The following is a 20,060-nucleotide window of genomic DNA, read 5'->3' as shown; positions in this document are numbered from 1 at the left end:
GTCTGAAAAATTTGCCTAAATTAAGTTACTTAGCTATCTTCAAAGTTTCAGGCTTCCTCGCAGCCTCTAAATTAAAATCTGAGGATTAAAATCTACTACGCTTCTTTGGACTCCAGGCAGATGAAATGGATAGAGGCTGGTGGACCGCAGGACAGATCAAGAGAGTCTACGAAGATTCCCCAGACACGATGGCATCTGAGAATGCATTATCTTTAATCACTGAGACTAAATCTAATGTCTGTGCAGATTTACCAAGAGCAGCAGCAGCAGGAGATTAATTAGCCAGATGCTGGTAAAGGGAAAGCAGTAGTCAGTTTTGGTTTATCTTGAAAACATTCTTGAAGTTTCTATAGTAATTAAAGGCAAAGTTTTGATATGTTTTGTTGGGCCAAATAGCTTGGGAAATAAATGAAACAGAGAAACGTATCTCTAAGTTAACAACAGATTTCTATTTCTATTTCTAGCTGTTCTTTCTCACATAAGCCGATTTACACTCTTGCAGTTAGTAAACCACTAATGAAAGAGAAAATTAAAATCCATTTCAGAAATACTGATTTTTGGAATATCTTACAGGGTCTGAAGAATCAGACACAAGTCAAACTGAACATTGTCAGCTGTCCTCCTGTTACTACTGTCCTCATAAAACGGCCAGACTTAAAATACCAGCTGGGCTTCAGTGTACAGAATGGAATTGTAAGTTTCTGTGTTCAGGGATTGTTTTGGATGTGGGATTTTTTTTCTTTTCTTTTTTCTTTCAAAAAGCACACTGAAGTACTGAAAAAATCGTTGCACACGACCTCACCTTTTGTACTGTGACCCTTTAATTAATCAAAACATTATAATCACATCCCCGAGTAATACAACACAAATGGACAACACCAGGAGAACAAGTACTGCCATTCTTGAGGGATTTTCCTACGTAATACAGCCACAAGATTTATAGTCCAGATTGTTTGGTGCAGTACCTGGAACAGCTAATTCATGTATAACTCTGTCATTAGTGTGCCCGACTTACAAGGAAAACAATTACGCTGAAACAGGTTCTTAGAATTGTAACATTCTAATCTTAGCTCTGATCCTGTTTTTCTTTTTTAAATTTCAGTACAGACTAAGACTTTTAATTTTTCTTCCACTGTGCGTAATTTGTTTGAATGGAATGGTAGCGGGCAAGGGAATGCAACTGTAACCTCTTCCAGTTAAAATTACATGCTGCTCACTACAAGTGATTGTACAGGTAGCCCTTCTCTGCACGCTGCAGTTTCCCTGTAACAACAGAAGCAAACGGGAGAATGACTGTGGCAGGTAACACTTAGCCCGTGCAGCTTAGGGTCCTCCTCTCGCAACTTTTCCTTCCCAAGCCATTCTCTGACACCTTTCCAAAGCAAACTCCCAACACAACTAGCTCAGGTAATCACCTGGCCTTCCTGGGGGCTGATACGAGCATTAGGGACTGTCTGTAGTGCAGGACCACCACCATCTCCTCTTCCTCTAGTCTAGGAAAAAAACAATCAGGCTGCTCACACAGAAAACCCCATCACAAAGGACTGGGGGCTCTGGTCCCCTGTTCTATGAAACGCATCAATTGAAGTTATCAGCTTTCTGTTTGCCACCCTTGGAAAAGTAGCAGGTAACGCTATAGGATACGGTTTATGGGTCTTACTGTGCTTTAGCAAACAGATAGCTCATTAGCGGATTCCCAGCTCTGCTAGCCATCTCTGTTATTACTGTACCTAAGTTTTAAGTGTTCCTACCTAAGATCACATACCACGTGGTGGTCACAGCAGAGATTGATATAAAGAACACTGCTACAAGCCTTAGTCCATCTGTAGGTTGGACCCAGGTTGACATCCTTTAAGCAGAGGTTTAAACTATTTGTTATGTTTGTGATTAATGCTCTGACACTGGAGTAGAGAGAGGTCTGTGAGAAAACACAGACAGATCAGGAGTGTGGTATATTTCTGTCCTCCTTTGCCTGTGCTTAATCCTATGTCACTTATGTGGACATGTATGTTAAGTGGGTATGGTTATTGCTGGTAGTTCACTCTGCGTTAGGAAATCCCAAGTCTTGGTATAAAAAGGATAGGATCTGGCTTTACAAGATCTCACAGAGTGTGCCAAGAACAGCGTGTAACACTGTATGAGGCATTGATTTATTTCCTAATTGCTATCCTTTGTAAATCTAGTATGTTCAGCTGGTGCTATGACAAAAAGAAGAAAATATATGTAAGGAACAACGAGCAATACTATGGTGTGTTTATCAACCCCTTCAGGAGGCCTGTCGGCATTGGGTCAGGGCTGGGGAAAAGAATCAGGCCAGGGTGCATTAGAAGCAGTGTATCAAGTCCTCACATGGACAGAGGCGGTTACAGAGTCTGTGAGACAATCTATCATCTTGTCCCAGCTAATCATCTCCTACATAATTGGAGCCTTAGTTTAGTAAATTCTGCAGACTGGTTGCTTTCTTTCATAGTGTGCTCGCTCCATCTACTGGTCATTTGTCATATTCACCACTCGATGGATGGTGATCCTTCGTTCCACTTAAATCAGCAACATTTAGATGACATCCAATAGAAAGTTTACTGAATTCAGCATAAAAATCCTTCTCAGCTAACAAAAAAAAAGGAAAAAAAAGCCTTGCAATATATTTCATTTATTAAGAGTCTGTGTTTGAATACTAAAGCCAATGAACAAAAAGGAGAGATTAACATCGTTTGTTAGGCTGCTATATTCACAAGCTTCCGGGCCTGTAAGTCCTTCCTCAGATAAACTCCCTCTTACTTCACTTAACATTTGAAAATATGACTCTGCAAAGCACATCTGTCTGGTACTGAACTTTTAAAAAGTGGTTTTGTAATTGCCAGCAATTGTTATAAATTATGACAGGATTCAGAAATAATATCCTTACTCTTTGTTGGCTCAGCATTAGCACAGCGAAGAAATAAATGGCTTGCCAGAATGGGTATAATTAAATGTCTCCTGCTGCTATGCCATTACCTCATTACGCGTGCAGCTGGTACTTATTGCTGGCCTCTTCTGAGAGCAGTTGTGCGGTGGTTCCTTTTCACCCTGCATATCTCATCCCTGCAGGACGCACAGCGATTGCCTTAGCGAACAGCCCATAAACAACATGGCGTACAAAAGTAGTAGCTGAGCTGGGTTCTGCTTGCATAGGCTATCAGGAAGATGCAGAGACAGGGCTGCTGCAGGTGACTGTTTTCTTGGTGTATTCTGTATAGTTTAATTAATGCAAAGCCTTAAGTTCTACTTTATGGAGCATGAGTAGCGCCAGCTTTTGGAAGTTTTAGTTAGAGAACAGCACAGCGGCACAAATCAGAGTGTTAATTTTGCAAAATTCCTCTTGCACTAATAATGCAAATATTCTTCATGGCTCTTGAAAGCTACTGATGTAGTTTAATTGCATATTTAAAAAAGGAATCTAAAATTTGAACTGTAAAACATTAAGAAAAAAAAAAAAAGAAATATTGTGCATATATATGAAACAAGTATGAATCTTGCGTGATGAGGTGAACATAAGGTGACCTGTCAGCCACCTTCTGAAAATCCTTATGCTACGCTTCTTTTAAAATTATATTTAAATACAAGTGGTCCTCTTGTATCACATCATTATCTTGTTTCCTAGATGATGAAAAAAATCTGTGTATTGCCAGTTGTATTTCTACTGCTGACAATGCACCACTTCTCCGGCTAGATTTCAGAGCTCAGAGACTTTCTCTGAGAAGTGTATCTACCCTATTCCTAGCCTAGCACAATTATATCTAAAAATACAGTAAAAATAGGTAAAACTTAACAGAACAAACTGTTTATTCTTTCTTCCTTGCCTTCGTTTATATTTATTCAAACTGTCTGGGGAAAAAATTATACGGGGTTTAAATAAAGTAATGTAGGAGTGAAATGAGGAGAAACCTGGTTTGATAGGTTACATTTAAGGCATTTACACAGAGTAAACAGTTACTTTGCCTTGCACTGTTCTATCCTTAATGTTTTGCTACACAATGGGCAGTTGCAAAAAAAAAAGTGATTGTGAAGCTACTGAAGTTTCACATCTGATGCACTGCAGCATGTCTAAGATATCGCAGAATTTGTAACAGCTGAATGGATTGAACCAGTAGGGTTTACACCTTTCTTTTTTTCCCTTGTTTTTCCTTCAGTTTACACAGTAAATAGAGTATAGGCTCTTGCTTACAAGAAGATCCAGATCCGTCATGCTTTATTTACTATTATTACAGCTGTGACTGTGTTCAACAAGTATAGCAGGCTAAACAATCCTGGTTGAATAGAATCGTATTTACTTCGAGGTACTGCTGAGCTTAAACGTGGCAGCCTCATCTGCCAGAGCTCCACTGGCGGACTCAAAAGTCCTGAGGCTGCTTTGAGTCAGCCACTGGCAAATACAAGGGCCAGGTGAATGCGTGCTTTACATACAGCGTATTTCTTTACATCTGCACACCGTCTCTCGCTTAACAGGATCTGTGAGGCCAGGCAGAGCCACTCGGGCTCGGTGTCTGTTTCTCTTTCTACCTCATTAAAATAGTTAATGTGCACAAAAAGGAAGCTGACTCCCTTCCCTCGAGAGGGATCACATTCTTGAATGAAGATAAGAGACCGCTTCCTATGTCTGAGGCTTTTAGAAAGCAGAAATTCACTGATGATATTAAAAGTGCTCTGAGAGCCACACAATGAAAGGTGCTCTGGAGAGATATGCAAGCCATTATCTTTTCCTTTATGCCAGCGGGGTGAGAGGTCACATTTCCATTTGCTCTGAAAGCTTCTATTTCAGCTGGCTGTACTGTCTCTGTATTTTCTTTTATACTGTGAAAAATATATTTACAGGGTTTCTTTTGGCACATTCGGCTTTTTGTCCTTTCAGATTACTGCATACAATCCCCAACAGCAAGGAGCAAACTGTTATTATAACAGTGAGATAAATTGAGCAGCTTTCTATAAAAGAGAAGATCTATGTAGTACAGCTTATCTTATCAGCTATATGATTAGAAGGTAGACTGACTACCTGCAAAACAATATACTGTACCTGACTGAAATTTAAGATGCAATTCTGTGAAGGGTCCTGATGGTGCCTCTATCCATAAAAGTCCATCAGAAACAGTTTATGAACCACAGTAGGTAAAGCCACTAACGATAGCGTGATGGAAGATAAGTCTCACCACAAGAGAAAGTTGGCTTTTTTTCAGGCTGAGAAAAGCTTTTTATGAACAAAACCGAACTATATATTTTTGCTCCCCGTATAAGACAACCTGAACTTGGAAGGGATTTAATTTGTTTTGCATTCATTTTTAGCATTGTTATTTGGGAAGAGGAATTTAAAAGAAATTGTTAGTGTCATACAGAAAAGGTTCTGGTCAACCACAGACAATGTTTCACCTTCAATATGTTCCAGTTTGGCCATCTCCCCACATACTGTGTTTCTGAATTAGTTTACAAACTCACTGGGACACAAGCCACATCATATCATACTTGTAATTTGCTCAGAGCAAAGATTTGCTGAGATTACCAGATCTCAGCAAATAATAATTCTTGGCATATGATTCTAACCATTGACAGTAACCGCAGAAACAGCCATCGTTGGATGCTCTAGCACTCATTTCTTTTCCTCCAAGCAAAGGTAAATCTCAGCACTGCTAAGCTCTGCTCAGTTCCAGAGATTCAAGCCATACATTACCTGCCTTATGTGCTGCATGAGCTTAGTCTTCTGAAATAACTTCCCAACAATTTCTGTCTAGTATTCAGCTGTCTGGTCTGTCAGGGAGGGCCCTGTTGCAGCACAGGTACCACTGCTGAGGAGGAAACATTCTTTTAATTTCCCCATACTGGATTGAGATTTTTTCCTGCCTGTACAGCAGGTTGCATTTTAAGTAGCAGCGTCTGTTGGGACTACGCCTGGTGAATGTAACTCTACTGGTACCTGCAGGTGCCAGCTGAAGCAGGGGCCTGCCTTGCCGCCTTCATCTTAAACTCCCTATGGCCAGCAGCACTGGAAAACACAGAGACAAGCAGTGGCTCCGGAGACCAGAGCGCCCTTTTCCAGCCTGCAGAGGCACAGAAAACAAGTTGTCAATAATTCACTGCGCTGAGAACAGCCTGTAAAAAGAAACAGAATTTGCACATTTCGTACAATGGTTTGGGCAGAAGAGACCTTTAAAGATCATCCAGTTCCAACCCCCTGCCATGGGCAGGGACACCTCCCACTAGACCAGGTTACTCAAAGCCCCATCCAGCCTGGCCTTGAACACTTCCAGGGGTGGGGCATCCGCCACAGCTTCTCTGAGCAACCTGGACCAGTGTTTCACCACCCTCACAGTAAAGAATTTCTTCCTGATATCTTTTAGATCTTTCCTTATATCTTTGTGACCCTTTTGACAGATTGCCAGCTTTCAATATAGAATGTCTGTATGGTGTCATTCTTTCCTTCAGTCTAAATTAGTATTTATGCAGGGCTAAGGATTAAGCTTTATGTCAGTTTTTTTCCATGTATGTGAAAAAGTTGCTGTTGTAGATTAGTATTTACTTCAGTACTTCTTATATTTCCCATTATTCAGAAAGAATAATGTGGTAGTTTGCAGAAAGAGCCCAGGTGGCAAAGTAAGAAATATTTAAAAATCACTTTCTTCTCCTATTCCAACAGTACATAAAATTCTCTCTTCCCTCTAACTCCACTCTTTTGCATGGCTGCTACCTGCATCACTGTGTTAGGTATTTTTATGTTCCCAGGCCATGAGAATGAAAATTAAAAAAGTAATTTGCAGAAATTTAGAAAAAAAACACCCACAAACCAACATTTAAAAACTCACAGTATTGCTTAATACTTTTCACAAGTACCTTCTGGAATCCTTATGGTGTCACCACATTATTATTATGTATTAAATCCTACTAATGTCTACCTTATGAGATTTCTAAGCTTTAATAAACTTTGCTTTCTCTTGGCAGATTTGCAGCTTGATGCGAGGTGGAATAGCTGAGAGAGGAGGGGTAAGAGTAGGACATCGTATTATTGAGATCAACGGACAAAGCGTTGTTGCTACTGCTCATGAGAAGATAGTACAAGCATTGTCTAATTCAGTAGGAGAGGTAAGAAAGCAACTAAATACTTTATCAAGGAATTAAAAATGTTGAAAGAATATATGTTTCGGTTGAAAAGAGTGTGTTAATGTTAAAACACACCAAAACCACCACCTCAGTAAACCAGCATTGAAACCACCACCTCAGTGAACTGGAGTTGAGCACTAGGAACAAACAATTAACAGAATATTTTTTGAACAATTACATGCACGTTCACTGCATTTTTCCACTCCCGATTTCCACTCTTCAGGATTCTGAACCTTCAACCTACTGTTTGAATTAAACCAATGAATTAAGGGAAGAAATTGCACAAGCATGTTAGCTATGAAAATGTCTTTTGGCTTATCACTACAGCATCTGCCATAGAAATAAAATAACATTCAAAGAGCTGAGAGATTCCAATTGGTATGTATTTTAATCATTTCATTTCCAGGGAACATTTCCAACTTACCTTTGGAATCAGTTAAAACATCTCTCTCCGGTACTTTCAAAGAAAGCAGCAACGATCCTCCAGTTTATCAAACTCCTTACTGAATTTAGTGATAGTATCATACACAACCCTGGCCAGGTCTCCCACTAGTTCCTTTGCCAAAAATCAAAGATAACTTGTTTTCCTCTGGAAAATGATACTTGAAAAATAATACAGGGTATGTGCGTGTTGGCAGGAACAAAGCTGTAGATTTCAATAGAACCTCCACACCTTTATGATAGATATTTGCTGCATAACATCTCACTAAAGATGTGAGGACAGCATGAAACTTTTTTTTTCAGCATGAAGAGACCAAGCTATCCAGGCAGTGTATGGCTGGTGAGGGTCTGGGTTACCAGTTAGTAAAGTTTACCTTCCTTCCTCTTGCATTGTCTGATAGGGACTTACAGCTGTTCCTACAGTTCTGGGATTTGAACTCTCATTACCTGATGCCTTTAATCCTGCCTAAAATCCCTCTGACACCACTCCTTGTAGAAGGAACTTAAGTACACTAGCTGTGAGAGAACCTGTTCCACCAAACTCTTGACTGGCATTTAAACATCAGGTGATAAAGTCCAAGTTTTATGTTCAGAGGATCAAACTCCCGTTAGGAGAAAATACGTATGAAATGACACTCCCACAAGGAAGGAGATAGAATTAAAATCCAAGTTCAGTTAATACCAACAGCAGAGTGAATTTTCAGAGGTTTGTGCTCTTCTTTTTTAAGGGCTGTAACTGGATTAGGGCATCAGAAAAGAAAGTGTTTACGTATGCTGTTAAGCTGTGTGATGTTGCATCCTGACGTTGTCATTTTAAAACCACACAAAAAAGCAAAGACGGCAAAGCAGCTTATTAGAACCAGAGAACTTTGAAGTAGAGACTTTGGTAACATTCATATCTATAGAAAGCAGGACAAATGCACTGACACCACAGGGGGAGACAGATTGGGCCTTACGGATTGTGTTAAACTGGTAACAATTCTGTTGATTTCTGTGTAAATCAATTGACAGATTCACATGAAGACTATGCCAGCTGCCATGTTCAGGCTTCTAACTGGGCAAGAGACACCCCTGTACATCTAGCATGCGACTCTTGCAGCAAAATAACTAAATGATTCCATCACAGCCGAAGCCCTCGTAGCTGAAGAGAATTTTGTATTTTGTATGAATGAAGCTGACCTGAGGACTCCAAAACAAGGAACAGACAGGTGTCTCTGCCTTTTCTCTCCTTCCTTTTTATTTCTTTGCCAAAAAGTGATGAGAAGGATGGTCAAGGACAATAATCACTGACAAAAATCTTTGTAAAACATTTAAGTATTTTGCAACATCTTCTGAACTCTTTTCTCATAAAACTTAAAACATATTTATTTGTAACCTTTATGTGGAGTGATGTATGTATGTCTGTCTTGTTTGATAACATGGTGAATGTGAATATTTGATGAATGAGACTGCGGGAAATAGCAAAGAGAAGCAATTAGAGCAAGTTACGGCTGCCTCAAGTTAAAAAAAATCCCAGTCCCCATAAAGTGATCCGATACTGGTGGCTTTGCATAATTTTAAAACTGGTGCTGAATAGATAGTATTTCAGTGGAAAGGAATGTGTGCAGTTAAAACTTTTAGATTCTGATGTAAAGAAAACCACTGTAGTACTTGGTATTGTTATGACAAGTGTAACCTGTTTGGCAAGGTGTGAACATAAACATGTAACAAGTGTTTCATATGCTAAATAAAGAATAATTGCCACAAGATTAAAATCAAAATATTTATTTAGATACATATTTATTTTTAATGCTTGTGATTTTTATGATTTAACAGAGTTATTTCATGGATAACTTATTGCACAGGTTGTGTAATGTATGTGTTGGGCTGGGTTTTTTTTCTTTAAATTTTGCATATTACCTTTTTGTTTATATTGGCTCAAAATGGGAAAGCCATGCTTACCTGTTTCTGTCTTTTATAAAGCATTCTTATTCCTAAGGCAATGTGTTCTGAATGTAAATTGTTTTGACAAATAACCTAGCACCATCAGCAGTATTAGAATGTGTAGAGATTTAAAAAAACACTAGTAGTAAAGTTGTATTCCTTATGAGATAAATGTTAATTGGTGTAACTTTTCGTCTAGATTTTTTTTTGGCCAAGGCCTTGAAGAAAATACACTGTGACTTAAGAAGCCTTACCATGCAGTAACTAAGGAGCTTTAGATGACTGTACTTCAAGGAGTAGTGTGTTGCATGCAACTGACCTTAGGAAAGAATTAATCTACCATCACTAATAAATCTGAAATAATAAAGGAAGCTTGCTTATTTTGTTTGTTGTGTAAGTTTACGTAATAAAAAAAAAAAATCCAAGTAGAATATCCTTTAATTCTTCATCTAAGTGCAGTTGCAAAGGTCACAGATCATTTTTTTTAAAAGGAATTAAGCTCTTGAATTAGGAATTTGTGTATCATTATTATCTTGAGAGTAGATGCTTTCAATTAGCATACCTTGTTGCCACTGGATGTCACTGTAACTTCACATCAATACAGAAGCATGCTATAATTAAAATACATTAAAATGGATGATTCTGTAAAACTTGAACTACCCATCTTCAGCTACGTTCCTTTGTGACCTTTTCACAGGATATCTGCCCAGCTCAGAGTGACACAAATGAAACCACTGTATGATTAAACCTGAAATGGAAACTAATGCTCCTGGCAAGCACTGCTGCAAAAAAATTAAAACTCTGAAACGTCAACCTGTGGTAGGTTCTTTATGAGAACCTTTTGTTTAAGGCCTTTCCAATTTCCTCAGAGAGCCAGGATGAAGCTTGCACTGGAAGACGTTGCTGGCAGACCTGTGTTTATACTGGTAATCAAATCAGTGTCAACGATACCTACTTTTTATTTTTCATTGTTAAGATAAATGTTAAATAAATCATAAATGCAGCAGAACCACAAGGACATGTTTTATAATACAATTGTCAAAACTACTAGTTGGAGTAACAATTCTTTTTTGAAAAAATGTTCAAGGCTCTGCTAGATAAAAATGCATCTAAATTCCTACCAGTTGGCCTTTGTAAAAAGTTTGTGAAATATGCTTTTTGGAGATGTAGAATTTCAAAGACTTCTTCCCTAATGCATCTTTTCATCACAATTCCCAGAGTACTTAAATGTCAGTTTTCAATGGCATACGCTACTCCATTGACTCATGAGCATTCAGAATAATAAATAAACCACGCTCCAGCCTTTGCTAGGATTTAAAAGGGCAAGATATCGGGGGAGCAGTTTGAATAGGGCAGCTCAGTTAAGCCTGGCAGGAAAGACACTGGAGAAATGGATTAGAAGCAGCACTGTATGTGCGTATGAATCACCTTTACATTTCTATCCAAATCAGCTGTTGAAAAAGCGAAGTCCAGAAATACTTTTTATTAAAACACTGATCATAGTTAAAACACTTTGAGGTACATTAAATAAATACAACTTTAAAGTTGTACACCCGGTCTCTGGCGGTTTTGCAACAGTTTTCAAGAAATGCTAGGCAGCATCAGTAGCATTTCTGTAAGTACAGTGAAATAAATGCATTTCTGGTTGGGTAAACATTTGTTACGACTTTACTAATAAATCAGTTAAAATTTTGCAAAAATCAGGGCTTAAATTTACATTCAGAAAAACAGGTGTTCTCCTCCTGCTGTTGGAAAAAAGTGGAATTCCAAAGGAAGACACTTTTTCCTTATTAAGTCATCCACTACTTGTAATTTCTCCCAGTCCTGGTTTCTTCCTTAAATCTCTTTGCTGGAATCACATACCTGCGAATATTATCAAAGGATGGTCTCCCGGCAAACTCCAATTAAACTGTGAGGCCTGTCCCGCTCTAAGCTGCGAGTGATATGGGACCTACGTAAGAAGGCAACGGGAGAGCTCAGAGCACCACAGCTCTGAAGATGAAGATCTTCTTGAAGTCGCTTTCTAGAGGTATTCACATTCTGCTGGGAACTTGTAATTACCTGTTTAAAAGGGAAGGAATGGAGAAGGAAGAACAGGGTAAGAAATGTTTTCATTTAAAAGGTTCAGTCCCTGAGCATCATTTCATGTAGGTTATCTAGTGAAGGATCTCTCCCAGAGGAGCTGTGTGTTCCTGCGGCCATTCAGAGACCCCCCCTGCTCCTCCTGCCCCCCGGCTGGAAGGCAGAGCCAGGTCTGAGAGGGGTCAGGCCTCCCCTTGGAACCGTGGGGCTGAGCCCACAGAGGCGCAAACAGGTATTTGGTTCTCTAGAGGAATGAAAAGGAAACCTGTGGCAAAGGCAGCAGCTCTGCTTTATAATTGACAAGTACTAGTTTGGAGCAAATTAAACTCATCTGTTTCTTTTAGGAGAAATACCCTGGAGGTATTTAAAAGATGAGTAGATGTGGTGCTTAGCGCCCTGGTTCAGTGATGGTTTTTGTCAGTGTTAGGTTGATGGCTGGACTCAATGATCTGAAAGGTCCCTTCAACCTAGGCAATTCTATGATGCTATGACTAGCTTTGCTGAGGGTGGAAGAGAACTAAAACCTTGCAAGCCTGGTGAACAAACATTTGGTGGTAATAGAGCTGTCAAGCTACTTCACAAATCTTAATTATACAACTATTTTACCAAAAATTCTGTGATTTCTTAAGTAGATTGCTGGGATGCTCTGAACTTTCACTAATTAGTAATAATTTTTGTCTAAAAAAAACCATACTAGAATTATTTCGTTGATGTGGAAAAACTGTATGTCTCTCCTGACCTAAGAAAACCACACAGGATAAATACTAGGCAATTGGTTTCTGGCTTTATGATCTACATAAACACTCAAATTTTTTATACTCTTTTTCTTTTTGTGAGAAACTATTATTTTTCATTTAAAGAAAATTTTTTTCAGCTTTCTAAACTTGAGGATTTAATGACCTATAAACTTTGTAAAGCAATAAAAATGTTCAGATTTAATTCCATACTGACACTCTGTTTAGTATGTCATGATAGTACTACCCGTGTGACTACAGAGATAACTGAGAGGCTGCTGCTTCTCTGTTCTACTTCAGAGTTAGCAAAACCAATCCTGCAGCAAGCTTTAATAAACGCTGTATGTTCCTGCTACCCATCACACTATCTCACTGTTTAAGTGTTACTAAATCCTATTTTAATACTTGGCCAGTTTCCCTCATTTAGGGCTCAGCGAACCCACAGGAGTGACAGTATCTCAGAAGCGGGGAACAGACCCCACACGTGATCCTTCACCATCTCTCCTGCTCCGTGAAACCCGACAGGCACCCGGAGTGTGGCCAGTCAGTGCAAACAGCATTCTGCTTTTCAGATCCGACAACGTGAAAGGAACTTAATTTCTATAGCGAGCACTCTGGTAACAGTACTAGCAAGAGGTGATTTATTAGCTAATAAAAGTTCCTGCCACTACTAATTCCCTTGTTTTACAAGATTCCTTACAAGCCTTGCGTCTGTTTTATTCTCACTCAAAGTGAGAAGATGCATTATTCCTTCATTTGGAAAAGCACAATTTCTCAATTCTTTTTCTTAAAACCAGCAAGGGTCATTATCATTCTTCTAGCCAAGAGTAAGGGTAACCGCAGTGCTCTGTTTTGATAGATCATGGCCCTGCTCATTTATCTACCCATCCTTTTCAGCTTGTAGCTTATGCTGTACACATACTTCTGCCTGAAGAAATAACAGATCCAGGTCAGTTTTGTGTATATAAACACAAATTCATGTATGGAACAGTCACAGGCACAGAAAACATCAGAAATAAGAGAGGTCTATCACCAATGTGTAAGTATCAGTTCCCTGTAGGTCTCCTAGGATATTGCTGGGTCCAGCTGAAGAATTTTAAATGCATTTATGAGTGCTTCAGTGTAAAATGCATTGCTACCCAATAAATATTAAGTATTTCTTACTAAAGCTATGTTACTGTAAAAGAACTTTTGTAGGAATTGTCTGAAGCACTTAAAACTGTAAAAACATTTAAATAAGGTATGTGTCTATCACAGTTGAACAAACCTTTAGAACTTAAATGGCCTACCTGGTCTATAATATTGGCACTGAAGATGGCTTCTTCCATGTGTCTCTCATCAGATTTTATTACTGATCGTATGCTGTTCACTACGTGACGTACTTCTGGAGGAAGATTACAGTTTGAATGTTCCAAAAATTTTGCCACTAAAATTTTTGTGTCTTTATAGGCTTTAAGGTCCACTAAAGAGTGTGGTCGTTCTTTTGAGACTGTGTGCCAAGCCTTTGGCTTTAGGTGCAGATCAATTTTCCTTGTATCCCTCTGTCTTCCAGTTGGTACGAAACTGCTCAAGGAATGCTGACAAGCAGAGGCAGCCATATGAGAACCAGAAACAGGAACTAAAGAAGGGGGGGAAGAATATCTTTAAAGTAATAAGTTAAAAAAAAGGAAGAAAAAAAAAAAGAAAGGAAAAAAAAAGGCAAAACAAATATTGTCACAAATATTTTTACTTTGTCATAAAATGTCTGTTTTTTTCTGAAGAGTAACAAAAACATGCAATCAAGGAAACATTGCAGAAAGGTATTTAACCAGGGGTCAAGAGTAAGACTGTTTCCTGTGACCAAGAAGGGCTGCATTTAGGATGAGTGGGTGGGTAATTAAAGTACTTCATAAATCACAGACATTTTTGTTACCTCTACTTTCAGGGTCTTCAGTTGGCATTAACGATAAGGGGAAACACCAGCTACTCAGTGATACATATGGAACTTGGAATATTTTAGGCCCAGTCCCATCCCCTCCCCCAGCTTTAAGGATAAAGTTCCCTTTATTTCTAGGCCTCGAAATTAACAAGCAGTGAATAATATAAGAGAGATTAGTAAGAAATACAGAGAAAGCAAAAATGCTGAACTAAAACAGAGGACTCATTCGCAGCATTTATTTTCACTCAGCAGCTGGTTCTATCAGCATTGTACATCATATACGTATGCTGTTAATAAGTAATTTTTCTGCCTCAAATTTTCTAGAAACTTTTAATTATTTTTAAAACAAAAGAAGAAACCCCTTATGATACGGCTTTAGAAAACTGATTCTCACCTGTTTCTAATGCAGCTGGAGATAATCCTGCATCTCGATGCTGGCTACATACAGGAGTCCAGGCACAATTATCACCTTTAACCAAAGAGAGAGAGACAGAAAGAGCACAGTCAGCCCCTGCCTACCCTCTGCCCAAAACAAGGGAAAATGCAGGGGACTCTCTTATTATATCCTTCACAGAATGAAACTTCTCAGAAGAAATACTACTTGCAAGATGTCCATCCATAAAAAGAAGGTACTGTATCCAGAAATATCCTATCAGCTGTTAAATAAATACAAATAGAAAGATATCGTTCCTGCTGGATGGTTTCCTCTCTGTTATACAGGTATCAAATCCTAAATATATCAGGCCTAAGCACTGGTGCTCGGGACGGCTCCCTGCCTGAGGCAGACCTTAGACTTCTCTGTATTTCCTTGGCAGACAGTTTATCTTAGAAAACGGGAAAACCAAGAAAGATGAATCCCTCTCGTTTCTACAAAACCAGCAATATTCAATATTTAGTATTTCTACCTCCTTTTTTAATAGATTCTCATTCTTTGCAGAACAAATGCTATCCACTACTGATTAAATTAACAGGTAGGTGCCCACTATGGTTACTGATGATCCAGTTAATAAGAAGTGGTTACAGAGCATCTACAAACAGCTCTGGACATAGTTGCCTTCTAATGATTAGTTTCTGGGATGCCAGCACAAGGATCAATGATGATATCACACCATACAGTAATTACCACTGCAGTCTTTTTGATTTCAGGCCTGTGACAGTCAAGATGGAATAAACCTCCGAATTTATGCTAAGGCTGTTTACATCTGTTTCCAAGACTGAAAACTGTTTTGAACTTCTAGGTAGAATAGAAGAGGTTTTCTTCCATAACTTCAGGGAAAGTTTATAATGAAAAGCTGGTATAATCCTCTCTGGTAGAATGAATAATTAAATGAAGAAAAACAAATGTAAGATGCTACAAACATAGAAAATCTGTAGGAAGTTAAGAGAGACAGCTTCTATTCTGTCTTTAATTTGCTTTATTACGCTGAAGTACTGCAACACATGAATCATGACATGCTTATTAAGAGGAGAGACTTCAGAGGTTCTGTCTTCCCACCATTATTATACTGCTTAATGTACTCACGGCACAGTCAGAACTACACCACTAGACATTATCCTGAATTATCTGGAACACAGATGCTACAATAATCACTCAGGCACTTAACTGATACAGCCACATAATCAATCATATTTGATTATAAATTAAATTTATTGTAACAAACATCAGTGCTAGAAGTTGATTTTGCCCTCCTTTGCTATGATAAACAGATAGAAAAATGTGCAAACTACTCATTTATGAGCAATTTTTTGTAAGAGGGAACTGTTTCTTTCAGAGATTACATGTGAACTCACCATACTTACATTGACCAGGGACTACACAGTGACTATAAAGGCACCTATTAAACTAAATTTTCATCTATAATTTCTCTACTAGGTATGACAGATATTTCAAAAGAAATAAACAAGCTCACTTTCAGCGTTAAAGGATTATTGGGAGAATTATTTACTATACGTACCATAAAGACCCCATCATATCATGATGTGCTTGAAGCACAAGAATTGTGTTTTATTGATCTAAAGGCCCAGAGTGTTATGTCAGCGTTAAAATTCCCAGATTACTAATGTATTAGATCTCATTGACTTGTGTAGGAAGGTTAATGGAAAGATAAATGAATAATTTTTCTTAAAGTAGAAAGACTGGGTCTTAGACAAAACCAACCCCCCCCCCTTCCCAATCTGGCCACTGTATCTTCCCATTTGGGAACATGCCTGAACGTCCCCCACCCCTCAGTTCTCTAAATCCGCAGTGTGTCTGTTACATGAGTTATTAGTATTAATGATATATAGTTACAGTTCTCTCTCTCATATGGTCGGTCTATTTGACCAGTTCCTCTACTCCAGGATGATTTAAAAAAAATAAGTGAAAAAAAAAACCAAATACTTTTTCTTCTATAAAGCTGGTGGAGCTCAGTCAGTTCCCTTTATCTTTGCCTAGCGTTCAACTCTATGGATTGTTTTTTAAATGGATTTTTTTTTAAAATTCTGCAGTGAATACCAATAGCCAGTCACGAAAAATCTAGATCAAATGCCTTTTTAAAGTTATAAAGACTATAAAGAACTTCAGCTGTGTGTCACAGTTCAGGAAAAATAAGCTTGGGGGCGGCTACAAACAGCTAGTACATGTTATTAGAATTGTGCTTCTTCTAACCTATGCATGATTTCCAAATAACGTTCAACAAAAAGTAGAGAAAGGGCAAGTGATATGAAGTTGTGAAAAGCTTCACAGAGTAAAATTTTGCAAACTGTAGTTTGCCAAACATATAAATGAAAGAAATACGCACATCTAGACTCAAGTGCTTCTCTTGAAGATTTCATTTTAAGTAGTCTCTGTAGCAGCAAAAGAAGGGCAAACTAGGCGAGCACAAACACATTCCCTCTGAGTTACTTCTGCTCTTGCTCCCCCTCTGCTTTATTGGTATCAGTATCTCTAGAACCATCCCTGCTCCCTTATTACAATCTTTGCTAAGCCCAGTTACATCTCGGTAATGTCCAATCCGTGTCCCTCAACTCATGTAGGGCTAAGAACTTGGAAATCAGTCAAAATAATTCCTATCTTGCTACTTCTCCAGAGAAGATGATGGCTGTATTTAGGTCATGTTAAAAATGAAGGCAGAGCATCTGTTCTACCAGGTGTCCCAGCACTCAGCTCCAATACGTGGATATGGCTGCCTACAGTAATCTTTCTCTCTCAAACACTACTCCAAGACCATATGGGGCACAACATGGAAAACTTGCAGAGCATGTTTCTCTCCAGAAGAGAAAGGGCTGTTCTTCTTTAGCACCGAAGAAAGGATTCAGAATTTTCCACTTGCTGTCTGCACAGCAGCTTCACAGCACGTATATCCTAGCAGAGTAAATTTCACAAAATAAATGCAGACTTCTAAAGATTCACTTTTCCTGGGCAGGATGCTGAGGCTAGATTTCTAAAGGTAAAAGACGATCGATTATTGAGCTAGGTATGAGGTCTCTGAAATTCATAGAAACAGAACAATGATGCAAAAAGTGTATAGAACCAACACACCATCTTCCTAAATGAAACCAGTTATTTCAGCATTTTGTCTTCTTTTGTTTTGAGCTAGTCACAGGATTCTTCCTTAGATCCCTTAGAAAGCCCAGCAAACACACGTGTAACAGCACAATCTTACAAAGCTTTTAAATCTTTACTTTCAAACCACTTCAAGTTACCCCTTTGAATCTCTCTAAATAGCTTACAGTCTTTTGTAAAACCTGCACTTTTCAAATGGTTCACACAGTTGTACATTCCTGCTATTGTTTGATCGAGCCATTCTCTAAATCAAACATTTCTTTTCCACTAACAAGCAGATTTTTATGAAGATATACTGTTCAGCTAACAATGTCTCCTCTCTTCTTCCCTACTTGTCTAAAAGGAGATTCATAGCAGAAGATGCTTATCCATGACGGCCAAAAGCTTATCATCTTGTCACGTGCTTCATCTTTCATTTCTTTGTCCCTTAAAACTTCTCACCATACACTCCAACCTGCCACTACAGAGTCACACTCTGCCTGCCTCTGACATGCACCAACACAGTCAATGTCAGCGTCACCTCCAGGAAACACTACCTGCTGTATTACAAACATGCCAGCTCAGCTAATCATTTCCTATATTGATCCCAGCTACTATTCAACTTCATAGTTCTCAATATAAGAGAGAGGTGGAAATATTTACTCAAGAGATCATGAAATCACAGAATTGTCAGAGTTGGAAGGGACTCTAGAGATCATCTAGTCCAACTCCCCTGCTAAAGCAGGATTTCCTATAGCACATTACTCAGGACTGCATCCAGGCGGGTCTTGAAAATCTCCAGAGAAGGGGACTCCACGACCTCCCTGGGCAGCCTGTTCCAGTGCTCTGTCACCCTCACTGTAAAGAAGTTCTTCCTCATATTTGAATGGAACTTCCTATGTTCCAGCTTGTGCCCATTGCCCCTCGTCCTATCGCTGGGAACCACTGAAAAGAGCCCGGCTCCATCCTCCCTTAAACCACTCTTTAGATACTTATAAGCATTAATAAGGTCTCCCCTCAGCCTTCTCTTCTCCAGGCTAAAGAGCCCCAGCTCTCTCTGCCTTTCCTCATAAGGGAGGTGCTCCAATCCCTTAATCATCTTAGTTGCCTTACGTTGGACTCTCTCCAGTAGTTCCCTGTCTCTCTTGAACTGGGGAGCCTAGAACTGGACACAGTATTCCAGTTGTGGCCTCACCAGTGCAGAGTAGAGGGGGAGAATGACCTCCCTCGATGGTTTTCTGAGCAATGCAGAAAGGCTGGTACAATTTAGAATTTCACTCTGTCACTTTTCCCATTTCCATTCTTCTTAAAAATTTTCAAATCCAGAAAATGGACACGGAACTAAAGCCTTCACACATAAGTCAGCCCTCACTGGAATGTTATGTATAGTTTCCAGCAGCACCAGTTGCTGCATAAATCACATACCACTCATTTGTTCCAAGCTCCATCAGCCCCATGGTACTACACCTACCTTCTGTGTAAGACGAACATGACACAGGGTCACTAGTTGATCGGACTATATTTGAAATTCGGTATTTTGTAATGTGATGCTGCTGGACAGCCCTCTCGTGGCTGCTCGCATATGATGAAGTATTTGTGGGCCCAAATGAGGGAGAGGTCTGGGAAGGGACAGGAGGTTGGCTAAAGTCCACACAGCAGATTCTCTTTTGCTTCAAAGGCGGTGTGACATTGCTCTCTTGAGCAGAATGCTGCAGTTCTCTTTCAGAGGGGCTGAAATTCTCTGAGGAACAGTCCAAGGACCTGCTGTGGGCACAGTTCTTTTCCTGTCCTTGAGACCTGTCTGTAGAGGCTTGGCTGTGGGAACTGTCATCCTCATGAGGAAAACCCTCTGAACGAGCTCTGTGGAACCTGCAGCGGGCGCTGCAATCCAGAGTGCTGCAGCTCTGCTCCGTAGCCCCTTTGGGGGTTGTAGAGTAGGGAGAAAGATCTGCAGAATGGAAAGATCCTTGAACTTCCAGCGAACAAAGATCTTCAGAGGAGTAGCTACGGTCTGGGATATCAACAGCCTCAGAGACCATCAAAGAAGTGCTCTCAACAGAAACTGCAAAACAAGAGATTCAGAGAAAAATAAAGACTTCCTGCCCCTCTCCCATTTCCCCCCAGCCCTCTGTTCAACACGCTGATTCAAATTTAGCGATTGGCAAGTACAGCAGTAACTACTCAAAAGCTTGCAGATGACAGAATGCCAAAGCAAAAAAGACTGAAGTCATTTACTTGTTTCTAGTGTCCTTCAGCAAAGACAATTTGTGCTGCCCTCGAGTATGTTCTTCAACTAATAAGTGTGTTGAGCACTACT

The 20,060-nt window shown here is 39.4% G+C and overlaps 2 protein-coding genes across 3 annotated transcripts in view; one reads left to right on the top strand and one right to left on the bottom strand.

Annotated features, from left to right (window-relative positions):
* Nucleotides 1-9,307, top strand: part of APBA2 (amyloid beta precursor protein binding family A member 2) — a 106,050-nt gene extending 96,743 nt beyond the window's left edge. For both annotated transcript variants that reach the window (XM_074155409.1, XM_074155410.1), the window contains 3 exons: nt 574-693; nt 6,964-7,104; nt 8,575-9,307. In XM_074155409.1, coding sequence (XP_074011510.1) covers nt 574-693; nt 6,964-7,104; nt 8,575-8,646 — 333 coding nt within the window. In that variant the 3' untranslated portion in view covers nt 8,647-9,307. The remainder of the gene's footprint in view (nt 1-573; nt 694-6,963; nt 7,105-8,574) is intronic.
* Nucleotides 9,308-9,313: 6 nt separating this feature from the next.
* The window catches only part of ENTREP2 (endosomal transmembrane epsin interactor 2), a 146,171-nt gene continuing 135,424 nt past the window's right edge, over nt 9,314-20,060 (bottom strand). Inside the window, exons 10-13 of the mRNA XM_074155411.1 lie at nt 19,215-19,805; nt 14,615-14,689; nt 13,592-13,920; nt 9,314-11,547 (exon numbers count right to left, since the gene is read on the bottom strand). Coding sequence (XP_074011512.1) covers nt 11,362-11,547; nt 13,592-13,920; nt 14,615-14,689; nt 19,215-19,805 — 1,181 coding nt within the window. The 3' untranslated portion in view covers nt 9,314-11,361. The remainder of the gene's footprint in view (nt 11,548-13,591; nt 13,921-14,614; nt 14,690-19,214; nt 19,806-20,060) is intronic.

The sequence above is a fragment of the Numenius arquata genome, chromosome 11 (assembly GCF_964106895.1).
Source record: "Numenius arquata chromosome 11, bNumArq3.hap1.1, whole genome shotgun sequence".
NCBI lineage: Eukaryota > Metazoa > Chordata > Aves > Charadriiformes > Scolopacidae > Numenius > Numenius arquata.
This window is presented reverse-complemented; position numbering and strand designations above follow the sequence as displayed.